Below are 27,146 nucleotides of genomic sequence, written 5' to 3' on the forward strand. Positions count from 1 at the left end.
CTAACTCACGTCTACTAAACCTTTATATCGCTGTGAGATGACGGGTATCCAGCTGCGTGCACGGCAGTTCTCCAGGGGATTAGAAACGGCCAAGACATTAGGAAAACAAGCTCAGTAATGCTAACGTGGCAGTCTGGGGGCCAAATAAGTGTCTGGCACCTGGCTCTAAAACTATCTAACTGCTGGCACAGTTTCCCAATACTGAGGCAAGTATTCTTGGTGATGGCATTCCAAGAGCTAGTAGATAACAGACTTTGGTGGGAACTCTTGCCCATGCACTGAGCTTTTCTAATTTAAAAAAAATAACACCCAAAAGCTAGAAAAAAGGAACTAATCTAGGGAAAATTCTCAACATCTTAAAAAATAGTAATTTTCATTTTAAAATGGAGAGGGGAAGAGGAAAGAGTTGATTCAAAAGTGCCTTCCAAAAGCATCAATGCACATTTCAAAAGGTTAAGTAACTTCAGGCTGAAATATTCCAGATAAGGTACTTGTGACACGGAATTCATAAGGGTTTTAAGTTATGCTCATTTCCTTTTTACAAAAACAAGGATGCCAACATCCAAGGTTTCCAAGCTTCACACTTCACCTCATTAGGAAGATGGGTTGTAATATGACCGGAGATCAACTAATTTTAGTCTCCTGATCTCCGAGTGATACTTGAAAAAGGTTGTTGTTACATATAATTACTTCATTAGGGATTTTGAAAAAGAACTTCACATCAAAATGTTTCTTTTCTCAGGTGCTTAGCTTCAACCTTTTAAACACCATAATATTGGCAAAGGGCAAACAAAATGTTCAAAGCCCTACCAGTTTTCTTCCCTATCAGAAGGTGAATTCCATACAGCATGTTCAGATCTGCACTCAGCCGTATCTAGGAAGTCTTCTATTGGGCTTCAAGTGATACATGTGAAAAAGACCATGGTTCCTTATGGCCTGGCCTTGGTAATCCCTTTGTTTATTGCCCATCCAAGAAAACAGTACTTTTTTCTGTCTGTTGAGGGAGATCAGTTTCTTAACCCTTCTGTGCATGTTGAAAACATTATTCCTTGATGAGCACACCACCAATGCTTACGACAGCCATACCAATGATTATTTCCAACAGCGATGTTACTTCATGCTTTAAACCTTAGGTGATCTACACAACTGCACTTTTCTACCCAGGATGAACATTCAGTTGCAAAATTCAACATAAACGGTCTTTCATCCCTGTTTGAATAAAAACTGATCACATAAAAGGCATCTCTTAAAGATTCTGGTCACAAAGCCGTGGTTTTACAGTCAGTATATGACTGGAGCCAACTGTTCTCAGAGGCTTGGAGGAAGGAGAATATCTTAATTTCCCACTTTTCACACTGTTGTACTTCTATCTCACTTCTGCTCAAGGCCAGCCACACTTTGCAGGTACATTATTCCCGAGATCAGTTCAAGGCAGGCCACTTTCACTGAAATGCCATCGTCATCAAACAACTGAAACTGAAGGACCGAACACTGTACCAGCGTAAGCACCCTGTGTTTTAATATAACGATGAGAAAAACAGGCTGCACCTACGGTTAATACCTATAAGCTTCCACAAAAATTGTTTTCTGGATTTTTGTGGCAAAATACATGTGTTTTCAAAACATACAGATGTAATTGTTTTTTGCTTATGTTCGTTACTGTCAATTAGATTTGATTCATAATGATAAATTTAAGACGACAGCTCAGTAAAACAGTTCTACACCTTTTTATTAAAAATTTTCTTCACAATAACATAGCTTTCTTTGAAAGCACATAACTAGCTCCATCCTATTATAATGGCCTCTGTATAAGCATCTCTTCCTTGCCAATTATCTTAGGCTACAGTATAATTGCCAGCCCACCAAATACATTAAGGTCATTATCTTTTTCCAGTTGAAATCAAAGGCAACATCGCCACTAAATTCAACGGGGGCTGGATTGGTTGTGAAAACCTATGGCACTCTAGATTAAGAGCAATACCTGAAAGCGGAAGCAGATCTTAGCTGTGAATGCCATCCCAATAAGATAATAAAACAAAACCAGGAAGCCAAGCCAATTTTACAGAGGAGTAGCGCTAAATATTCAGGAAAGAGGTTTAACAGGTCAGATAAATCAGAAAAGTCCAAAACTGTAATGCCCGCTCCTGAACGTATTACCTTGAAGTCATTATTCTTACATAATACTTTATAGTCTTCATATTATGAATGTTATTGCAAAGGGTCCAGGTGTCATTAAAAATGAGTTAAAAACACTGTAAAAGCCATTGCATGGGAAGCATCTGATCTAGAACTACAAGTTTATTCTGAGCTGTCTCACATCGGGGGTACTTGGGCATAATATGTGCATTCAGCATAAAACCAGCAGTAAAACTGCAGGGTAACAAACCCTGACAGTATCAATCCACAGTTCTAGTTCCTGTGAAATCCAGGAAACAAAGGACCAAATAAAAGTTTTCAAAGAAAAGTAGAGTCTCAACTTGTCTTGACACTTCAGTGACACAGTCAACGCAAATGAAACCGTGGCTCTACCACAGGTAACTTCCGAAGCTTCAGTGACTTCAGGCAGACCCATGATGTTATTCCCGGAATGGTCACTAGAGATGCTGGTCAGTGAGAAAGGATCAGAAAGAAAGAGATCACAAGTCCCTCTTCCAGACACCCCCCAGATACAAAACAACATGTGATCATTCACTGGCATCTCTCTCCTCACACTCAAAAGCTGTAATTTCAGTGTGCAGTTCTTTCTCCTTAAGAATGTTATTATAATAAATTACTATACTGAAGTGATGTTTATGAGAAAGGGAATCTTAATGAAGGCACAGAAGTGGGAGCAGAGAACTGTTTCTGAGCATCAGGAGTTTTAATAATTACTTACCTCTTCTCTTAACAAAGGTAGTGAATTACCCAGCAAGCTTTTTCACAGAACAGCGCATAGCAGTAGCGTATCCCATTTGTCTTTATTTGATACATACACATGTAGAAAGACCATTTCCATAATGAATCTCTATATCCTGTAAATCAATTATGGGGCATTTACTTTATGGTTTTCTGCAAATATGATTTGCACCACTCTTGTCACTCTTTCAGCTCTGCCACACAATGTCTATTTTACTGCTCCTGCCACAAATCCAGATGGCTGCAGATGTGCAGCTGGCAACACTATGTTAGCTGACCCTGTTTAGGAGTTTACACAATGCAGTGCTTGAATTAAGAGGAAGTCCCAAGTGCCCTCATTAACACAGCAGCCAATGAGCTGAAACAGGAGCAGCAAGAGTGGGAAATTTTAGCAGAAAATTCCTAGTACAGGAAATGCCTACAAGACAGAGGGGAGATTGTATACTTTGCTGTGAAGACAGCAGAGTATAAAAACAGCTCTTTTAGGCATGCAGTGGTATTCTGAAAACTAATTGCGAAGTCTGTAGGCCAAAGTAAGCCCAGCTACTCTTCTTCAATATGTGACTGTATCTCCTTCCACCCATAAACTAGGGCATAATGGTTTACCTTAACAAGGATCCCCTCCTTTGCAGAGAACCGTAAAATAATAGTGAACGTGTTGCTGGCTTTATCAGCTGTCTTCAAAAAAACTCGACTAGTGAGAGAAGTGTTTTAAGGATGAATGAGTCTAAAAATTTTAGATCCTATGAAGCTTTGACACTGGCTGTCTGCAAGGCAGACTTTGTAAGAGCTGGCATTCGGTCTTCTCTGTGAAGACAATAAGGGGTGTCAGATAAAATACATACTTGTTATGTAAATGTATGAACCTATATTGTGTTTTTAATCAGTGTTGTGTGTAATCTCTCACTCTTTGAGCACTTAAGTTATTACTAGAAAGAGAAGTTCAAAGCATGCTGTGTTGAAAGGTGCTTTCACACATTTGGTGATATGATAACCTCTTAAGGGTGTTCTGGTGGGGGAACTCACTCTTTCAGGCATTACTTTTTTGCCACTGGCATTCAAGGTTAAAAACACATATGAACTAAACTATGGGTACAAATCGACCATGTAAACGTGACTATTTTCGGGGAGCACATTGCGCAAACACACTCGCATATGTAAATATATTGACTTTTTTCAAAGAAAGAGTGTCTGCTTTATGATTTCCTTCTACTTCTAATCACACAACAACCACAATTAATTCATAAACATAAGAAACGCTGAGTAAAACTACAATCCTGACTCTTGAAATGAATGTGGTTCAATAAACAGATTCTATCAGCACCATGCTCATTCACACACACTGTTCCATCTCCGGAAAGCCTTGCTATTTCAAGTTGCACTGAAGCATGTGATTAAACCCCACCAGTACCAAGATAATGAATTAACAATTAGTACATACCTAGCTCTTGTATAATTCTTTTCATGCACAAATCTCTTGGTGCTTTACAGAGAAGCCTGGTTTCACAACTATCACTTGACAGCTAGGCAGTGAAGGCTAACTGTACATCCTGCTTGGGTGGCCAGAGCCGTTTACCAAGGCAAAGCCTGACCGAGCTCACAACCCAGCTCTGTACATTCGTTCTGCCAGCTGCAGATGTCCGCGAACTACTTACATACCCCAAGGTCAGTCTGCCTACAAATCTCATCTGCCTTTGCTAAATGCTCTGGAAAGAGTCCCCGTGACCGACTCCAGCCGCACGTGAGCACTTGGCGAAGGGGCAAGGAGGACCAGCCTAACAGCCGGACTGTCTTCACCACTTCGTGCGTTCACATGAGCATGCTTGTCACCTACAGCACGATGCAGCACAAGCTCCTCATTCCTCCCTTGGGCCTCTCGGACGCTCAGATTCATGTCTGTGCAGTCTGAATGCACGATGGCAGCAGCCTCGAGCCTGGCCTCATCGCAGAGCCCAGAAACACCCCAACAAGTCCAAGGACAACCCCCGTAGGAACAGGAGAGGCAGAAACTGAACAGTGGAGAGGCTCTGGACACCAAGCTCAATCTATACAAGTATGATCAAACTACTGTTAAGTGTGTGCTGAAGCTGGGGCACGTCTGCACGTTGCTGTGCAGAGATGAACTTATGCAGAGCCATGCACTTCTGCAATGGGGGAGGTCAGACGTCAGACATCAGCCAGCAGCAGTTTGACCGTATGAGGTCCCCACTTGTCAGCAGAGCCATGTTCTGGACAGTCTGTTGCACCCACTCTGAAAAATCCACAAATGTAATGTGTATTGGCCTAAGTCTTAATTAAAGCATGTCAAGCCCAAGTGCTTCACCTCCTGCTCCCCACAGGCTGCAAATTGCCCATGGTCGGTGACTGCAGCTCAGCTGACCTGTGATTAACAATTCTTTAAGGAGGATTAATTCAGTCATGTCTGAGCCCTAAATTGCTTTGGACAGGTCACAGAAATCCCTATCACTACCAAAAATAACTATACGGGGAAGCTGAGTTCCACTTACTGGTTCTAATATTTAATACTTGATTTATAAAGAGGCAAACTACAAATTGACCGAAGAAAGCCCTCATAACAATATTCAGAATTTGAATGACAAAAAAAGAGTATGACTCAGATCCCTTTTAGAGACAGCATGAAACCTACCAGCCTAAAACAATGGGTGTTTGAAAATGTTATGTAGAGAAAGACATAAGACTCGGAACAGCAGGATACTGCTGGGCTGACTTCTGAGCTTGACGGCTTTTTTTTTTTTTAATTTAGAAAACCAAAACCTCTACTTTAGGAATGAATGCCTTCATACATCCTCCTTAACCCTACAGGGGTGAGACCAAGAACTAATATCTGCAGAGATGAAAAATACTATTTGTAAAGAAGAAAGCCCTTAAAACATAGCTATATTGCATTTATAATTGGTTGTACATTAATAAGTATAAGGTTAATGAAATACAGCAGCCTTATTGCAGCCTTCCAGTACCTGAAGGAGTCTACAAGAAAGCTGGAGAGGGACTTTTTACACAGGCATGTAGTGATAATACAAGGGGTGATGGCTTTGAACTGAAAAAGGGTAGATTTAGATTAGATACAAGGAAGAAATTCTTCACTCTGAGGGTGGTGAGGCACGGGAATGGGTTTGCCCAGAGAGGCTGTGGATGCCCCATCCCTCGAAGTGTCCAAGGCCAGGTCGGATGGGGCTTTGGGCAACCTGGTGTAGTGGAAGGTGTCCCTGCCCATAGCAGGGGGTTGGACTAGATGATCTTTAAGGTCCCTTCCAACCCAAACCATTCTTTGTAATTTTCATATAAATACAAAATGTATAAATGTATCATAGTTATCTGTTGTATAAGTGTTGTACAATACATGCAAAATGACAGGTAATGGTGTATGTTGTCCAGAATGGTAAGCAGAAGTGGAATCCACAGCCTACTGAGTTTTTACCCAGCATAACCAGAGGGACTGGTTTGGGGTTTTTTTAGGATGCCTTATACCCCAGGAAATGGCATCCAGGATAGAAAGTCCATTTTGAAGCAATACTGAACAATTTATTAGATTAATAGTAGATTTTTTAAAAAAAAACTTAATACCTACAGTAATTTTTTCTACAGCAGATTTCTTAGTGCTTTACATTGAAAATAAACCTATTGCCACCTGTTGGTGAGCAGAATTGACCCTAGCAAAGCCAGGTGGCTGATCAGAGATAGCAAGTGCTACAGCTGTGGCTCGCCTCGTCCCTCTCCAATACCATGTTCACTGTACTGTGCGTGAATATTAAGGACTAGCGTGTTCACAGTGGATATTCCTCATTAAAACAGTATGCCACATGTACATGCCTTCCGAGTGCTGGAGATGGGGTATACCCACCTCAGCTAGGCTTTTGATTTACAGTCTGTGAGGTACCACACCTCAGCTAAATAAGAACCATTTATGATGAAAGCTGGATCATCACTCACTCCAACGTATGAGAGACGCTGTAAGAGCATTGTAAAGCTTTTTAAACATCACACTGCTTTTAAGGCTGAAAACACAACTAAAGCTACTTACAATTCTACTTTGGCTGTGCTTTATTGTGTATCATATGGACACCCATCTCCTCAATCCTGCATGATGCACAATGAGCGAGAATTGTTTGGTTGAGAAACTGATTACTACTTCAAGCCTACTATTTTAGATTACAAACAATGCACACAAATTCCCTAACCGCGCGGGATTAGTTGGATTAACAATTTCTCAGTTAAACCTAAGTGCATCGTTTACAGGACAAGCAGGCGTTCAGCTGTTGCAAACAGAACCCTGTCTGCCTTGTTCACATCTGCTTGCCACTTCACTTCCAGAGAGCCCATCAAGGGATGAAGCATATGGCCTCGGTATTGTTAGTGTTTGTAAATAGCAGGCACAGCAAGCCCAGCAGAAATTATACATTCAGTTGGAATTATAACTTCTGCAGGCACTGTTCGAGTAAACCATCATGGCACAAGAGGAAGACAGACAGATTAAGAAGAATTCCCAAGAAAACCCACAACAGTTCCGAATCTTCTACTATTTCTCCTGGTTACAGCTCGGTTGGATTAGCTGTTTTATGCTGGGATAAAAACAGCATCAGACTATCAAACCATGTATTTATCTTGCTATGTGTCCCAACAGGCCAATACTGGCATCTGGTACACAAAGTTACTGCAGACCTTAACAGTGTGATTTATTTTTTATTCTTAAGTAAAGTTGCAACGCAATTATCCCTTCACAAAGGAGGAACATGACATAAGCTGTCCCTTAGCTTTAACATCTCCTGCTGGCACTCCCCCTTCCAAAAAAGTGGCTTTCTGAAGTTCCCAGCGCTTGCACATTAAAAAAAAAAAATAATAAAAAGGCAGGAAGTTTTACATGTCTTTATTTTTTTCCCCTCCCAAATGTGAGAATGGAAGAAGAAAACTGCCAAGGAAAAGAAGTTGCAGCTGCGCACACAGGTTGAAACAGAACTATGGAGACCAAACGGGCCCTTCAATAACACGATCACAGAGTAAATAAAGTATTCTGGCAATTCCTTCTTCACATGAAGTCTTAACGGCTGTCAGATGTGCCAAGAAGAAAAGGACACATAAATAAGCGTTAGCTAATCAAAGATATTCCAGGATTATTGAAATAGGTCATATATCAAGAAGCTAGAGAGAGTTCCTCATACAAGTAAAACCATTTCCATTTGATTTCACAGGCTAAGTTTGGTTTACCCAATTCATACGAGTCTGGATGTACAAATCTAATCTTCTGTTGCGTTACCATTGTCATTTCAAAAACAGCAGCGGGAGATGTCCAAATATCGCAGCTACCTACTTCGCAAAGCAGTTTATTGCTCCTGAAAAAGAGCACCGAACACTGCTGGGTGATTCCTCTAACTTGCTCTAGAAGATGTACATAAAAACGAACGCTTGACTACCTCACTACTTATTCTTTTTGCCCTGTTAACACAGAGTTGCTGGCAACTGGGCATCCTTGCATTATTTATCAGCCTTCCTTGATCTCTTCCTGGCAGAAGTGACAAAACATCTTAGTCTCCTTCAAGATGCTCACAGGTCGCTTCTACTTCGAGTAGCGGAGCAGGAAGAATCTGTGATTCTGTGCTTTACTTTTTTCCAATAGAAGCTAAAGCGACTTGGTACCAGCCATGAAGTAGAAAATTAATCAGCCTAAAGTACATGGAAGAAGTGTTTGTGAAGGTAGTGTTTTTTTTCTGGCTAAGGTCAGGAATGAAAAGCATCTGGGTTCTTAAGTATGCGGCAAGTTTACAGACTACTAGCACAGCAAATTCAGAGAACAGTTCCAGAAATATTTCCTTTTCAGAACTTTAACTCTAAATTGTGTATTTCCTTAAGTGATACCAAACAGATAACAGAATATTTTGATGTCATAGAAATGGATCACAGTCCAGCACCTTTTTCGTGTACAGCACTGAGTTACATCAGAGTAGAATAGTTGCAGTGAGCTGCAGGTTAACTAAAAGCTACTCTGACAGGAGCATTTTGAGAACTCAATCTGGTAAAATCCCATCAGTCCCTGATGCCACAGCACACGAATGACTAGTTCCAGAAGGAAAACAGGGACTATCAGGTTCAAAACGGAAGAGCGAGATAAGAGCATGCCCGATCACACCAGCTAGGTCTATGTGCTGGAAACCAGCGGTGCATCTCCTTCAGGTCTCTGCATATCCTTCAACTTCTCTTGAGCTCCTCAGACCTGCAACTATTAAGAGATCAGCAAAGACCCTGAAGAAGATAGACTTTTGAAAGATCAGCACAGATTTCATAAGGTAGCTTCTCTTTCTCCTTACTCCCAGAATAATCTTGGTTTTTCTTAAAGCATCAGGGTTCGGTAAATTCGCTACATGAACAATGACGTTGCATCTCTCACTTCTCAGTCTTTTTTGCCAGGTTTCAAAATTCCTTCCTCAAATAATCAGGGAGGAGAAAGTTACTGACTAAAGCTAAGCTGAAAGCAAAATACCTGATTTTTGACATCCACTCCTTGTTTGGGATGTGAAAATTTAAAGATACACCCAGACTACTTAAAAACTAGAATACAATATTTTGTGTCTGAATGGCAGACTTTTTTTTTTTCAACGATGACATTAAGAGGATTATCCTAAAACAAATTAGTCTTTAATTGGTTTACAGAGGAAATATGAATATGCTAGGAATTCATCTAGGCAAATAGAACAGTGTCTATTTCATGAATAAGTACTGTAATCATCCGCTTGTTACTTGGAAGTAAAAAACAAACAATGTTCGCATAATAAAACTGTTTACACATCTTAAAGTGTGTCATTATCTCCTCCTGGCTTTTATACAACAGTCAGCATACATTTTAGGTCCAGTACATTGAGTTTTACACCAATTATTGCTTAAACAGTTTTGACATTAAGTAATCCATATTAGCGTGTGGACTCATCAAAAGAATCCTTGAGTTAATAGTATTTTAGAGAGGTCAAATTTATTAAGATCTACTGGAAAGAAATCATGCAGAATTGGTTACTCTATAGATTCTGAAAACATGAGGAACTAGCCTCACAGTTCTACAAATCATTTCTACTGGAAGCTAAAGGATCCGACTGACGTGTATTTCCCAAGCTACATCTGTCATAACAAGTCTAAAAAAGCAACCAGCCCACTGGCACTTTGGGAAATAGCTTAAATAGCACTGAGCTCTCAACTAGCACTTTTATGCTTATTACATATTTGAATAGACTCAAATCAAGAGCGTATTTCTTATCACCTTCACATTTGACTTAAAGGAAAAAAAAAAGGAAAAAGCATATAGAGAACTCCTCAGGATACCAGCGATTTCTGGATATTAGCACTACAGACAGTAAAAGGACGGGACCGCAGGGCCAGTGGTGCTCTTTCAACCCTGAGTCACAAAGACAAATGGGAGGAAGGGAGCCCACAGGGGCACTGCCTCTGCAGGGGTCTCTCTGCAGAGACTCATCACAGAGTCTCACACTTCAGGCTTTTACATGCTTCTGATTGCAATTTCAACCTCACCTACATTTTGTAGAACTTTTACTGTTAGTCTGCCTAATGCTCCTTATGCAAACATATCTACTCACTCAACGCACTACCCTACCTGCAGCTAAAGGTATGACTTAGGAGACCTTCCACAGATAATCAGCTAATATTGGAATGGACCATATATTTTGTTATATGTTAAGCAGCAGTTGCTTTCAGCAATTTTTTTTTAAAGAAAACAAAACAAACCCGAACATTTGGGCCCTCAAAATTCTCCAGTGGAAGAACTGATGAGCTACAGATTTAAGAGATAAGGGACAGTGCATATACGCTTTAGAGATAATCCACAGAACACAGAAAAATTAGTTGTAACACATCCTGCTGCATTTCACGGAGGCTGTGTAAAAGCTGGGAAACCAACTGGAAAAAGGGAAAGGAAGAAGCTCTTCTCATCCTACAGAACAGCTGCTGGATTCCTCTACAGGTTTCCTACAATTGCTGTCATACTTACGAATTGCAGGATGGTTTGGGTTGGAAGGAATATTAGAGTCCCTAGTCTCATCTAGTTCCAACCCCCTGCCCTGGGCAGGGGCACCTTCCACTAGACAAGGTTGCTCAAATCCCCATCCAAGCTGGCCTTGGACACTCCCAGGGATGGGGCACCCACAGCTTCTCTGGGCAACTCTGAAGTTGCAGGGACTTCAAGCAGATAGGCCTGTTAGCGGACAATAAATTGATTACTGTTGAAGTGAACAGCACGAGAGTTTGACGTCCAAGCTCCTACACGACCTAGGAGTTACTGTGGAATAGTTCAGCTGGAAGGGACCTACAATAACCTACAGTCGGACCTACAGGTCCAACTGCCTGACCACTTCAGGGCGGACCAAATACTTGGTTAATACTTTGTAAATACTTGACTAAGACTGTAGATATGCAAACCGGTAAGTGCCCAGCGCAGAGTACAAAACCCCCTTCCTTCAGCCACAGCTTCCCTTTCCCATTCCAGAGCCCCTGCAAGTCAAGCATTCCAGCGGAGCAAGCGGTCCCGGCTTCTGCCCCGGGACTCCACTTCCCAGGTCAGGCTCCTGAGGACCTGTGACCCGACAGCCAGCTGCGTCTGTCCTTGGACTGCATGGGGGCAGGCGGGACAGGGAAGCAGATGGCTTCAGGCATGGAAGCGTGGCAGCAATACTGCACTGGGGCTACAGGAATGTACTAGCAGGGAGAAGCATTTTAAAGACTAACCTGAAAGTTTCCAGGATTCACTCAGAGCTCACAGGTACATCTCTGTGAACTGACCCAGCTCATTATTTACATCTCAGCACATGCATGTTGCTGCCTTGTGACCAGAGACTTGGCTCTATCACACAGCCTGACCCTCAGGTGCGCTGCTGCAGCCCTGATGTGACACAGGAGGTTTGGATGTGGCAGCCTCACAGCAGCAACAGACCCATTGCTGATGAGGTGCTCAAGACAGATCCAGCTGCTGGTACTTTACTTTTTCAGTTTATTAATAGCAGGCACTTGGAAAAAATAAATTCACTAGAATAACTCATTTATTCTCTGATTTTAAAGCAACTTCATTAAAACTCTATGCAACAGAGCCATTGATTGAGTCACATTAAGAGAACCTGGGTTACCTTGAAGCACTCCAGTTCAACAAGCCCCATCCCTCAAAAAACCCCCAGTTACCCTGAACACCAAGGTAAAGACTCTTTGTTGCTCTATCTCAAAACTCCAGAAACAGCATTAACCCCACACAGCAAACTAACAGAAAGAAAAAGGGGAGGGAAAAAAAAAGAGGAATTTTTTTTTTAACTCCCAGAAGTCACAGTATTTAATACACTATATTCCATGACAATAGTGATTTAAAAACAAAAAAAAAATAGTACTGTTTCATTCATAGAGATCCACTTCCTTCATCGGTCTACATTTGTATCTTTACAGGCAGAAATATGGCTTTGTTACAGCATTCATTTTTATATTTCATTTATAGAAAAAACCAAAAATTGCACAGAGCATCTTTGTTCAAACTGTCATAGATGAGAAACAAATGAAATAGAGCAGAATCTAATTCATCTCTGAAATCTTGGGAAGGAAGTTCTACCATTGCTAAAAGCATACAAGTTGCTTTTTTGGTGAAGAAATACCATCTTCACCACTTCTTTCAGCGGAAAGACCGAGCAAAGGCAACGTCCATACCCTGCACGACTGGGCAAGAGCTATCCCGTGTAAATGCTAAGCCCAGGAGGACTGCCCAAGGAGAACTGGAACAGAGTTCTGCCTGAAAAACATCGCCTTTATTCAATGATGCTAATGATTAGACTTAATGCTGGTGAAGTCACGAGATTCCATGGGGCTGTATTCTCCATTTAACAAAAGAAAATAAAAATTATTATTAAAAATAAAAGGCACACCACAGGCACCTGGAACATGGTTTTCCATGCCCTGATCTCCCAATGCATGTCATCTGCCCAAGAGACAGGTGACTGGGAGAGGAAGCCGAGCTAAATATCATTAAATTCTATTACTAGCTTTTTAGCAAGGCTAATTACAAGGCTGCCAACCCAAAATGTCATGGTGATTTCTCTGACGTAATCATCTAGCACCCTGGAAATGAATGGAAACTACCAATCCATTTTGCTGACACATATTAGGAGGAAAAAAAAAAAAAAAAAAAGAGATGCTCATCATGAATATCTGATATAATCTTTATAACTTCCTGAGTCAAACAAAAGAAATTGAATTAGAAGCAAAACAATCATAACATGCAAACAACAGAAAAGCATCACCACCAAAAAAACCCCTTTAAAATCTCAACGGCATTTGGGGGTTCAAAGGAGCAAACAAGCAAATAAAAGGGTCAACGAATTGATGTTGAAATAAAAAGGAAAACAAAACCAAGAGGCCACATAACATGTTTTGCCAAGTGATGTAGTTCAATCCCTAGAAACAAAAGAACAAAGTCTCATAGGCTAAGGCTGAGCCTGACCCTGAGGATTTATGTTGGATACCAGCTGAGACCTCAGGGTGCTACAGTGCAGAAGGGAATCGTCTGGGATTACCACAGTATCACCTTGAGGAAGCTTTCTCTTCTCATAATTTTTATATTCTCCTGAAAAGGAATTCATCTGTGAAACTAATAATTAATGTCTTAAGAGGCCTCTTATTGTAATATTTTTTATTCTAATGCTTACAGCTGATTAAAATAAAGTCTTTACAAGGAGTTTTTGTGTAACTGTGCATGCACCCATGAGTCTATATATAATCCACCCCTGCTAGTTCAATACTCCCGTTTCATTCCCTCTCAGTCTTTGCTCCCCAGTATGGTCAGGGATTATTAAATGATGTTAATACCCCTGTTATCCGACAACACAAATAGCACATTCAACAACTTGAAGGGAAGACATCTCCCTGCTTTTCCCTTTTAGCTGTTCCTACCCCCCCAAAAAAACCCAACCAACCAAACAAAAAAAAACCCCAAAGAAAACCAAGGAAATGAATCTCACGTTTGACACACTGATTTAACCTGATTGACAGAAGATCATATTCAATTCGAGACACGGCGGCCGAGCTCGCACACGCGTCAGGGGCTGTGCCATAGGGAGACAACGAAGCCAAGCAGAACTGTGGTTTACTTTCCGAAAAATAAACTGACGGCGGGGTTTTGTAACTCGCCATGAGCGAATCGAGCGGGCAGCCGCTGCTCCCAAGCGGGCTTCGCTCGGGCAGCCCGCCCACCGCCACCGCCACGCGGGCCCGACGCATCGACCACGAAATGAAGAAAAGAGGATTTTTACCGAAAGGAGTCGAACGGGGATGGCAATACGGGTTACATAAATCGGGGCTAAAAATAACCTCGGGAGGCGCGGGGCTTACCACCAGGACGGGCACGCCGGCGGTCAGCGAGTAGAGCAGCAGCGGGGGCACGGCGCTGCGCTCCTCGGGGCCCGGGTACGGCTTTCGGTACGCGCCCTCGTAGCAGAAGAAGCCTTGCACGTTGACCGCGAAGGTGTCCGTGTATTCGAAATAATAAGCCAGCATCACGGTCCCTGCCATGATCACCATCTGGAAGTAAAGCATGCTGGTGAGCGGAGAGGGCACTCGCATGGACGGGGGCTCCGGTGGTGGTGGTGGTGGCGGCGGCCCCCCCCCGCCCCGCTCCCCGGCGGCATCCACCGCGGGCGGAGGCGGCTGGGCTAGGCTGGGCCGGGCTGGGCTGGGCTAGGCTGGGCTGGGCTGGGCTGGGCTGGGCAGGCGGGGGCCCGGCCCGCCGCTCCGGCACCGGCTCCGGCGCGGGGACCGGCTCGGCCAGTGGGCGGAGCGCGGCGGCGGGAGGGGGCGGCTCTGCCCCGCCCCGCCCCGCCCCTCCGGCGCCCGCCCCGCCCCGCCGGGGGTCCCTCGCTCACACCGCACCGCCCGGCCCCGGCCGCCGGCCGCGCACACGCGGGGACGCTCCCGCAGCCCCCCCCCGCCCCGTCCCGGAGCCGCCGGGCGCTCGGCCCCGCCAGCAGCCGGAGCTCGGCCGTGCCCGGGCCCCCAAAGGCGCCTGTTTGCCGGGTGGTTAAAGGCCTCCGGTGGAAATACTCTTTCGTGCATGGGGAGCTACTAAAGCAATTAACATTTAAAGCTATTAACAGCTCTAAAGAACATGGGGAGCTGGACGCGGAGCTATCCTCGCCCAGGTAACACCCCGAGTCTGCTCCAGGGCCTGGAGAAATCATGCGTGTGTGAACACAAGAGAGTTCCACTTAAAACAGGTGTAGCGCGTACACCTGCTCCGCAGCACAGCCGGCCGTGCCCGGGCTTGTAGAGGTTTGTCTGGGCGCGGGCTCTAGTCCGGATTCCCAAAACCAACAGGTAAAGAGATAAAAAGTTACTTAAAGGTGACTTCCCTGCCCCAAAATGTTGTATGGCTGGGAATGAGTCTTTAAAGGGACACCTTAGCCTTAAAGATTCCACTTGGCCTGCTTAGTAAAGGCTGTTAGAAATAACAAACGAGTAAAGGCTGTGAGAAACAACAGATTCGAGCGCCCTGTTTTTAATGTGGGATCATTCTCCTGGTGTTGTACGTCGACTTCAACTGTTTGTTTCCCTCCCCTTTCTGGAGAATTTTGCTCATATTCAGTGCTGTTAGTGCCCGCGCATTTATTTTTCATCAGCCCTTGAAGAACACACTCTTTGTGCCTGGATTCCACACCCACGCTATTAATTGAACATATAACTATATACATGTTCCTTTCCGGGGTTAAATATAGGTGGCCCGTCCACCTTGGGAAAGACCAGCATTGTCATTTCTGGCAAGAATGGTGATGCATCATGACACCGAGCCCAGGTTAGTCCCTACTTACGTCTCACCCTCTTTTTCACAAGCTTTTGTTGCCCTCAGTAGCCTCAGGGGGTCCGGCTCTCGTCTTAGAGGGTCAGTTTATTTACAAAAACATCACGTAACACACTTAAAATCAAACACTGAGATTTTACAACGGTTTTTGTTTTGCTAGCAAACATATGCCCAATGACCACTGAAGAGAAGAAAGCTGGATTTGATAATTGGCGAGCTAGCTTTTCCTGCCGGGAACTAGAGGGGCCAAGAGTTACGTGGTCTTAACGTGATCCCCAGAAGAACCTACGCGGTGTCACTCCCGTCACACTCCCAGGCTTGGCTGGATGGCTCCCTACCTTCGTGAAAAACACCTAGTGAGACAAGAGACATCTTGTGGTGAATTCTGCCAAGCGCAGAGTTTGTCTTGCCCATTTCTTTAGCACAGTCCAATATCCATTACCGTACAGATAATAATCTTAATTTCACCCTGGAGATTGCATACAAAACCCCGCACTGTTAGGACGTAAGGCCGGATCCAACGGCCGAAGTCAACAGCAGGACTGCAACGAGCACTAGAAACAGCTTTTCAGTTTGAGTGGATGCCCCAGAGAAACACTGGTGACATATTCCTTTCAAAATTTGGTATTGGGGGAAATCAGCCATTTCCCAGTAACCGGCTAATAAAATACTCCTGCATCTTGCTGTTACAGGCCAACTTCTATTTACAGATATACTGATGGAGCTATCGCATATTAGAGGACATAAGAAGTCTTGTTTTTACAAAACTTTTTTGAGGCTACTCTCGAAATCTCTGAAGGATTTTAGATCGTAGATTTTGGAAAGGATCTCCATAGGCCACTCAGGCCAACCACGTGCTCAACACTGGTCCCATTCCATCAGGTGGCTCCGTCAACTCTCAAGTCTCTCAACGGATGGAGATTCCACAGCCGCTCTAGACAACCTGTGCCAGCATCCAACCACAACCGCATGTAAAACATTTTTTCCTTACACCAAGCTGGAACTCTCTGTGTTCCACCCTGGGCTTGCTGCCTCTCCTCCTGTCACTGGGAGCCTGGAGGGAAGAATCTGAGCCTCCCTTCCCTACAGCCACCACGAGGTACATGTAAGCAACAGTAAGCAACGCCCTTGGCCTTCTCTCATTAAGGCTAAACAAATTAATAACATTTCTGCTGGTACCGAAATACATCTGTATCCCGAGTGCTCGGTCTTTTCTGCTGATACCCAAATGCTAGCAATTTTACAACTTGAAACAAGTTTAGTGCCATTAAATGAAGCATAAGACTATTAAAGGAATTGTTAAGGGGCACTAAATGATGAGTGTTTGTTTTTATGCTTTTCTCTTACTCTACAACAGTGACACTACTTAAGCTCTAACATGTAGCTTCCAATCATTTCAAAACATGGTGTGCAACAGGCAGGAATAAATCTATCAGTTACAGTACTCGCGTTATTTGGCTCAATCTACCGCCCATGCTTCAAATACTACAGGTGGACTGGCCATTTAATAGAGTTACAAAGCAGAGAATAAAGGATTTAAGTCAAAAAGGAGTTTTAAGGGGAGCTTCATTGGTAGTCAGCTCAGAGTCAGCTCAGAATGATCCGAGTCAAGTCAGGTCACCAAGGAAAAAAACTAAAACATGAAAATGCCAGGCTCTGTTTTTCGTTCAAAAGAATGGGGCTACATAGGCAAATTGCTTGATTGTCAACTTGATGCTTTGCTGAGGAATTAAGGGAATTAATTATTCCCTTTCTCCAGCCTCTGGTTTTTAGAGTGAAGATCATTAGGTGAGAAAAGTAGTCGGGTCACCTTACTGAATAGCAAGGGGCTCAACTACAGAGTAGGTGACCAGATGCCAAAAAAAATTAAAGCAGAGTTATATAAAAATTTCCATCATTTTCTTCCTTTGAAAGCTCTGTAAGATTATGACTGTTTCTAAAAATAATCATGAACTGTGTATTTACTTTTATACAGGTAAGGCCGGCTCTGGCACTCTCATCCTTTCTCAGCCCCTTCTTCCTCTTCTCCCATTTTGAAGATTTTTTTTTCCTTAGAACAAGCCTGAAAGGCTCGGTTTCTTGCAGCTGAAAAGTTAAAATCTGGATTAGCTTCTGTCTGACTTGCACCAGCTGAAAAACACACACGCACTTGACGCTTGCTACTGTTGTCTTCCTAGAAGTTGACCGTCGCGCTATGCAGACTACTATGGGGTAAAAAAATGAGGAATGCATAGGTAAGGCAGGTCCAAGCTCTGGAAGATGCTGAGAATATTACAAAAGCAAAAAGACAATAATGCCAAATATTGCTTTATTTTAATACTCCTAAACAAATTCCCATTGTGGCAGACGGATTTTAGAAGCATGGCCTGCACACCTTCGTGGACATGCAGTTAGCTGATGAAGTAAAACCAGAGCTATACTTTTGATTAGAATGAACATGATGCTTATTGGCCGCACGGTTGAATACGCAAACATGTATTAAATCAAACAAACAGAAACACAAGAACACAAACCCCAGTGACTAATGCAGCCAGCTAAATAGGTTCTGCAATCACAGTATTCCCTGCTGATTTATATCGGTGATATGCAATGACAGTAGAATGGCAGAGAAAAGCCCAGAACCAACAATTTTTGTTTCAGAAGGCTATTGGTAAAATTGTCAGTTGAAACTCAGATGACGGACTGGTTTTGAAACTAACTTTCTTGGGAATAATGCCACTGGTCTCAGAGCAGCAGCTCCCCTGACAGTCCTCATCGATTTATCTTGTTCTTTCCATTTGCTGCCTAATTTTAAGTGAAATATCAGCTCAAGAGACACAACGTAGAGCAGGGCAGACAAAGAGAAATTGTAGCTGCACTGTTTCGCAATACTTTGAAATCATGACCTTCATTACAGAGAGATATTTCTAATGCCAAACCAAATTCACTAACCTTTCGTGTGCTTACATCACCACTTCTTACAGTATTGTCTGGTTATAAAACATCGCTGTGGCAAAAGGCAGTAATGAAACAAAGCCAACCCAACAAAGCCTTCTCAATGGGAAGAGAAAAAAGAATTGATACCAAATGATCCCACTGATTTTACCTTTCTGTTTACCTCTTTCATGCTTTATCAGAGTGACAGCAGCTGGCAACCCCATGGCAGTTGCCCTGTAACGACTTCACACTACCACACTAAACCAGCCCTTTCTGAAGGGCATATTGTGTCTGTGTTGATGGCACAGCACCCGGGAAGAGACAGAATGAACTAAAGTCTTTAGAGACCTCCTGGCTTTATTCAGGAAGAAAATTAGGAGAAGCTCCCTAATTTGGCAAACAGAGAGAGAGATTTACTTGCATACAAATTTCAGAAGAACGTTGTGTAATACTTATTTGATGCAAGCTTTACTCTGTCGATACACAGTGGTCTCTTCCTCTGTATTTAATAACAGATATTGTTAAGAGATAACTAAAAGGACATATTAATTGTCTAATTAAATTGTTTAATGATATGCAGTCATTTAAGTCCTAAAGCCTGGGGCATTTACTGCTAAAATTTACGCTTGTAGGACTGTCATAATGGAAAAGAAAATGAATTTTCTAGCAGTTGGAGCACAGCACAGGATCAGAAATGGGGGCTTGCCCAGAACACCTGTGGTATGATTCAAACAAATTAGACACCAAATCTCAGCTTTTCATATGGTCTTCGTATGTAGTTCACAGAGAGAGACAACTCCAGTAGGTGACTAAGCTCTACTACATTAGGGCAGGATGAATCATCCTCTGAAAATGTCATTCATTCCATCCTAAGAAATACCAGTCTCTGATGATACCACTTGCAACAATAATGGAACAAGCTTTGATGACTGGCTTAAACTAGCACCCTTCTTTTAAAGGGCTCTAGTGAGGTGTGATCCATTTTACTCTTAACTTTCACTTGCACATAGCTGAACTAGCTCCAAAATAGGAATTATACTTTTCAAGAGTCACACAGAGAGAAAAAAGTCAAATTCGTAGCAGCATAAGCATTAATATTGCATTTGTATTGCAATATTATGTAGAGCTAGACCCCTATTCTGGAGACGAGAAGGCTGCGGGGAGACCTTATTGCAGCCTTTCAGTGCTTAAAGGGCAACCATAGGAAGGGTGGGGGCAACCTCTTTAGCAAGGCCTGCTGTGACAGGACAAGGGGTGGTGGTTTTAAACTAAGGGAGGGGAGATTTAGACTGGATATAAGGAGAAAATTATTTACAATGAGGGCGGTGAAACCCCGGCCCAGGTTGCCCCGAGAGGTGGTCGATGCCCCATCCCTGGAAACATCCAAGGCCAGGCTGAACGGGGCTCTGAGTGACCTGCTCTGGTTGAAGATGTCCCTGCTCACTGCAGGGGGTTGGGCTGGATGGGCTCTAAAGGTCCCTCCCAACCCACACCGTTCTATGATTCTACGATACTATTTCCCTAGAAGACAATGTTTTGCCCCAGCAAGCTTGGGCACCTCCTACAATGCAGTGCGAGTATATGAGAGGGTGAGCAGACGGAGATGAAACAAGTGAGGAGGAGGACAAGGCAACAATGAAATGATTGAGTTTGATAGAGTGAGTAGCAGTCACAGCACTTTAGTTGCCTAGTCAGTGTTTATACCAATAAGATAGTCAATCTTCTTAAAACTGCTTGCTGTCTTCAAATTAAGAAGTACTATTGCATGCAAGTTCTCCATAGGTTGGAACAGAACTTTGGGATGCCAGAGGGACACCGGGTACCTAAGACATGTACATCCTGAGAACTGAAGTGGTAGATATTGACATATCTACCACTACACTGTCAAAATAAAAAAAATACAGAACACAGTTTTGTCAATGTGAAATGAAACACTGATATTAAAAAGCTCAACTAGTGAGTGTTTAATCTTACTGAAGATAAACTTAGGAAAAAGCCTACCACTTAGAAAATTATTACCGCAGAAGGGCAACAAAGCTGGTGAAGGGTCTGGAGAGCAAGTCTTATGAGGAGAGGCTGAGGGAGCTGGGGGGGGTTAGCCTGGAGGAGGCTGAGGGGAGATCTTATCGCCCTCTACTACTACATGAAAGGAGCTTGTAGTGAGGTGGGTGTTGGTCTCTTCTCCCAAGTTACCAGGGATAGGATGAGAGGAAATGGCTTCAAGCTGCGTCAGGTGAGGTTTAGATTGGATATTAGGGAAAATTTCTTTGCTGCAAGAGCGGTCAGGCATTGGAACAGGCTGCCCAGAGAGGTGGGGGAGTCACCGTCCCTGGGGGTGTTCAAAAACCTTGTAGACGAGGCACTTCAGGGCATGGTTTAGGAGGCCTGGGGGTGTTGGGTTGGGGGTTGGACTTGATGATCCTGGAGGTCTTTCCCAACCTTAATGATTCTGTGATTCTAAGTTATCTTCATCAGTAGACACATTTCCCAGAACTGCAATGTCATCCAAACCCACTGTAAACTTGGCAATCTTTGGCAGAATTGGTTCAGTAAAAATCATATGGGTAATGTCAGGATTTTGAAATAAAATTCCTCATCTCATTCACCAAGAATATCATCATTCTTAAATTTTTTTTCTGATGAAAGAAAACCCCTTTCCAAGGTAATCAGCAATACCTTGGAAGATTGATGCAGCAGGTTACTGAGCAGTAGCTGACATAAGCAGAGCACTAGCGGTAGTCAAGTGGAAAAAAAAAATAATCACACAGACCTGCCCTGTGCAGTACGCTCTGTGTATCTGCACAGCCGATTCTGTACGTAATCCAAAATTAGTTCAGACATTTGTACAATGCCTGAAGGTTTTACAGACCAACCCTAAAACTCCCTTTATGTTTCAACGTGGCGGTTTGCTGCGTCGCAACTTGCCTTCTCTTTTGTACCTTTTTTATTATAAATAGGGAGACTAATGAATACAGTTTATCAGCTAAATATTCTGTACAGCATTGGAGGGGACGCGCTTAAAGTAAATGTTTACTCACTCCTCAAGATTCTGCATTGCCAGTATAACACTTTCATCAATCTGAAAACGCAGAAGTATGAAGGAAGGAGACGGCCAGCCCTTCCAGCCACCTTTCTGTGGTTCCTTAGGCTCTCACCACAGCTTAGCCGCCTATAGGAACTGGTCTCTTGGAGTCCCCCGTGCTTTCACACAGACTGTAAACACACTGCTCAAAGGTCTGCGAGCAACAGAGAGAGGGAGATAAACGGAAGGAGACCGTGTTCATTTGCAGGAAAACTTGCATGAAAAACCACACCCCGTCTGCTTGTAGGGTTGATGCATTATCGCCTGGTCTCTACACGGATGAATCCACCCTCTCGTTTTTAAATTCCACACTTAAACAGAAGCGTGACTAATTTTTAGCTCTGCGTGCTTGCCATCATTATCTTTTCCTAATTCTGTGCCTGGGGAATAAAATATTCTGAGATACTGAGGGTGGGAAAGGTAAAACCATCCAAAAGCATGTAAAAGAACTCAGCCTGTCACTTCGGCATGGGACTGTGCATGGAATTGTGAGGTCTTCCTTCCAACACTGAGGATTCTTCAGTTCAGGGGCAGCTGCGTAGTAAAACTTGCAGAGTTACCTCTTTCCATAAGCAAGCTTGGCCCTTAGCAATTGTATCATGAACAGGTAAGGTGTACAAGACTCCAAAGATACCTTCAAGCACAACTCTGTACATACGATTAAATTTACTTACTAACTTTCTCTCAAAAGAGAAAGACAAATAGGCTAATATCATAATTTATGCACCCTAATCACTGCATAATTCCAGCTCAGGTTATTGTTTAATGTATGCAACTCATCCTGGCAGGAGTCCAATACATCCTCTGTAACAGTTTCTGCTGGATAAGCTCACACACGGTTGTGCGGTAGCACTACCTATGTTCTTACAAATTATACCTGACATTTCTCATTAGCATTACACCTGAAATCCCATTCCCAAGTTGAATATTATCCATTACTTCATAAAATTAAGATGAAAAGCATAGAAAGAGCAAGTTCAGGATACTTTTAGCCAGTAGCTCAATGGAGAAAAAGGGGGGAAAAAAAGCCCACAGAATTTACCGAACAGAATTAGAGACTCTATTCATTGCTACCAGGTAATTGTTCAAGAAAGCTAGAAATAGAGCCGATGATTTTCTTAGATTAGTTTGAAAATCTTAAATATTAAAAATATTTAAAGTTCAGTTCATAATACTCATCACGCAGACCCAGCTCTTCTGTACCCTGGTGTAGCCCTCAGCATTCACCATCCACAGAGCTACAAGAAACACGGGTATCACACACTTCCAGTCAACACCAAGACATTCATGTTATGTTCATGTTTTCACACATGTCCTGAAAAACACGTTTTCTTTTGTAGGTTGTACATGAGCATGCAGTGAACACAGAAACCTCAAGAAAGAGAAAGACTTAAAGTCTAGTGACCAAAAGTAGTCAGCTTCAGAGACACGAAGCCTTCGTGCAGCCCTGTGATACTGCCGTGAAGGACACCGTCACCAGGCCAGTGGGCACTCGCCTTACAGGGATTTCCTACACTGTTTTTATTCACAAAGCCACGTTTTTCATGCCCGCTGCAGGACAGACCCCTCTGCACTTCGAGAAGCCCTAACCTCCACAGAACACCACCTCTACACTACTCCTCCTGGCTACAAGGCTAAGCCCAGAGCAGGACCAACAATCAGCCTTTAAGGCATTAGGCCTGCTCACACTGGAGTCAGTAAGTGCATTTCTCCGGATGACTGGATTCCCACACAACAATCATAGGAAGCATCCATTTCCATCCATCACTACTCAGATACTTTCCTCCTATCAAGGTACCTCCATCCTTGGAGATATTCAAGACTTCACTGACACGGCTCTGGGGAACCTGACCTGAAATTGAAGCCAGCCCTGCTCTGAACACACGGGGGGATTACAGGACCACCAGCTGTCCCCTCGAACCTAAATTTTTTCTGTGATTCTGTGAATTACTTCTGATTTAGTCTGACCCATAGATTTGCAGTCTTTAGTCTTGATGATTACAATCCATTGTAATAGGGATTCACTGCAATTATTGTAATTGATATCTAACAATAAAATAATATTTCCTCTAATTTGGTGAATTGGTACAAAGTGAAACTGCCCATCTGTTTACCTACACCGGTAGCAACAAACACTTCTCTTAATTGTCCCCTTTCTAAAGGGACTGACTTACACACATATATATATATATGTATATGCTCCAATAAGGTCCTACATAAAACCTGTTACAGGTTTGGTCCTTAAAAAAATAATCCAAGTGCCTGCCCCTTTGACTTGGTCATCATTTCTCATCATAATTACCTTCCAGGCAAAAAGTATACCGTCAAGCATTAGCAGGAGACTCAGGAAGGCAGCAAGGAGGAGATAAGCTAAATAGTTGCAAAGTCACTTCTGAGAGACACAGCAACAGCCTTTGCTGCTCTGAGAAGTGAATCCTGAACTGCAAGGAGCAAGTGGAAAGGTAAAGAGCCAGAGTGATCATAAAATAACAAATAAACCAGCTTTTGAAGATCCTTTGTGGTAACTTGCTATCGTCGGTACCATAAATTATTAATAACCAAAAGGTTTCAAGCTCTTTGTTAAATTAACTTACTTGAGATTATTTCCCATTTAAAAATATTCTGTGTTTAACAAATCATTAGGCTAAAGGGTAAGAACTTTATTAGATTAGAATATGAATATCATTGATAGAAGAGGGGACACCGTCAAATTATTATGTTACAAAATATGTGCTTGTTTGGTTAATACGCAACTCTCTACTTTGGTCACTGCTCTTGGAAAGCCTCACTTGTTCGATGCCTTCCCCACCCAGCTAGCCGGCTTAACTCCAGACGACCGACGGTACCAAAAGAAAGAAGTGGCAAGCGATCGTGTGGGAAAAGCGATTAAAGGAGGAAAATTGGGGAGAGAGATTTGCGCAAGGGTACATTTACAAAGTTGGCAAGAACATCAGAAGTTGAAATTAGGTTTCTTGTGGGAAAATGCAGCAAGTAGGGGATTCTGTAGGCTCCTGCCAGAGCAAAAGGATTACAAGGTAGCAGCCCAACAGCTCCCGCAGGCAGCGAGTACGCTGGCGTGACAGCAGGACAATACGAAGAGCTTGATTACGCGTAGGCAGCCTGGCTCTTCGTAGGCCCACCAGGTGGTGGAGGGGTAAGAGGACCGTATCTTTGGGACAGAACCAAGGAATATAAAATATCTTCAGGATTCATTTCGGGAGAGGGCTAATTGATATCTGCCACAACTAAGATGAGTATCTTTTCTCTCTTGTGAGTGCCTAGTGACTTTATTCTTATGGCCTTAAAGCATCATGCGGTTTCTACACTCTTCACATCGCCAGAAACTCATTCTTCGAAGCACATAAGGCTCATTTACCTTGAACTGACTGCTGTGTGGTCAAGCTGTAAATACGAAGTACAACTACCTCAGAAATAGAGAGACATTAAAATATTATTAGTGTTTGGTCTTTCCCCCCTCCCAAGAATTCTGTTAATTTAGAGAAATTAAAATCAGTAGGAGATGTGAGTACAGAACATAAGGGCTGTGGAATCAGATTCTCACTAAGCCAGCACAAAAATTAACCTTTGGGAAATGGAGTGGGCAGTTGCTAAAAAGATACAACCATCTTAGGACACATAATTTTTATGGCATTAACCTTCTCTTCATAGAGCAATGCCAATATCCAGCATGCCGAATGCTGCTTCTACAGTAACTAGGACAGTATCCAAATTGGATTGAAGCAATTATTTAGCTTATTAGGCATCCGAATGTCCAGTGTTTAATTCCATTATGAACATTTAAAATTTCAGTTAGCAAAAAAAAAATAACCTCATACCACAGAAATGGGAACAATATCAGATTTATCCCAGCTGACCTTGCATGTGTTACCCAGCCAAAGTCAACAATAAGTTTAGGAAAACCAGGTACGGTATATTGCGTATGACTCTAAAAAATACATACCATCCACACAGGTTTTTTATCATGCACTCTCTACTTAATATCTCAACTGTCTCACAGTAACATTGCAACTGGCAACTCCAGAAACAAGGGTAATGAAAATGGGGACGCAGAGCAGCTTTTGTCATATAATCTTCCCCAAAGATAGAAAAATGTCTTGGAAGGAGAAATTTTCATTGCTGTTGATACACAGCAATTTAATCCTGCGCCAGTAGCTGTATCTTACTAGTTTTATGTAATGAATAGATACTTCTACATAATCTTTTCATTTCAGTTTTCAAGAAAAATATCACCAGTGTGGGTGTTTTAAAGAAATAGAGTAATAAAGCGTATAAACGAATTGGGATAGTTATGCTGTACAAGTTCTTAGAAAAGACTTCCACTGTCTAAACACATCCCTAAGCATACTAAAAATATCCCACAGAAAAAGGAAAGTTCAACTTGTTCATATCCAGTAGGTACAGAACTCATGACGCCCTCCCTTCTTCTAGGATAGCCAGCTGGAGAGGTAAACCACAATGCATTCACCGGATGCCTGGAGTTTTTTTCTCCCTGCATTTCTCAGGGCTGGAAAGGTCACTGCATCAGAGAGAAGAGCAAAAATTCTGGAAACCTCTTCAGACTTCAAGACAAGTCCAGAAAAAAAATCATTCCTGGATTAGTTTCCCTCAGATTAGAGCTCCCTTGGATCCTGCTGTCCTTGGCATCTTCTCTCCCTGCCTTCTTGTGCTTTGATCTATTTCTTATAAGTACATAAAACGGGCATTATGAAAAGCAGGAGAAACGGTACCTGCTCCACATTATTGGCTACTACAGTCACGTTCAGCAGCAGCAGGTGAAGGTGACCCAAGAGGGGGAGGTGGCTCATTTCTGCAATGCCTGGGGTGACTGGCACAACCCTTACACGAAGGCCCTTTATTTGCATCTGGCTCTCTATTACGCAAGACCTTAAAGAATTATCTGCTACAGTGAAATTGCTTACTAGGGTGTTACTGGTTTATGAGAGCTAAGCTCAGAAATGGCTTGGGAAGATTACATTACAAATAAAGAACATTTATTGAATTACTATGCTTTATCCATTTCAAAGAAGCAGCAGCTTTCCAATGCTTGCCTTGTCAGTCGAAGATATTAAAAAGTTTCATTAGCACAATTAGTGCTTTTCATCAGCTTCAGTTCTCTCTCAGTTGCATTGCTCTCAGTGAATGATTACTGTTGAAATCCTCTTCTCTCTGCATGTTTATCATCCTGTTAGATACGGTTGGAAGTTTAATTTTTCCGGGCATTGTCAAATAAAATGCGCTGCTGTTCTTGAAAGTAAAATACTACACAGATAGCCAGAGCCCCCCTGGGGACGGTTTCTAACAGCGGCCTGTTCCTGTCGAGCAATGACAGAGCAGATACGTATTGTGGCACATATATTTTTTTTATTGTAAAGCCTTACTGAAGTGAATTATAGAAAT

At 42.7% G+C, this 27,146-nt stretch overlaps 1 protein-coding gene across 1 annotated transcript in view; it reads right to left on the reverse strand.

The window, feature by feature from the left end:
• PLPPR5 (phospholipid phosphatase related 5) overlaps positions 1 to 27,146 on the reverse strand; it is a 283,981-nt gene that overhangs the window by 79,792 nt on the left and 177,043 nt on the right. Inside the window, exon 13 of the mRNA XM_064455578.1 lies at positions 14,269 to 14,457. Coding sequence (XP_064311648.1) covers positions 14,269 to 14,457 — 189 coding nt within the window. The remainder of the gene's footprint in view (positions 1 to 14,268; positions 14,458 to 27,146) is intronic.

This window comes from Phalacrocorax carbo, chromosome 6 (assembly GCF_963921805.1).
Source record: "Phalacrocorax carbo chromosome 6, bPhaCar2.1, whole genome shotgun sequence".
Lineage (NCBI taxonomy): Eukaryota > Metazoa > Chordata > Aves > Suliformes > Phalacrocoracidae > Phalacrocorax > Phalacrocorax carbo.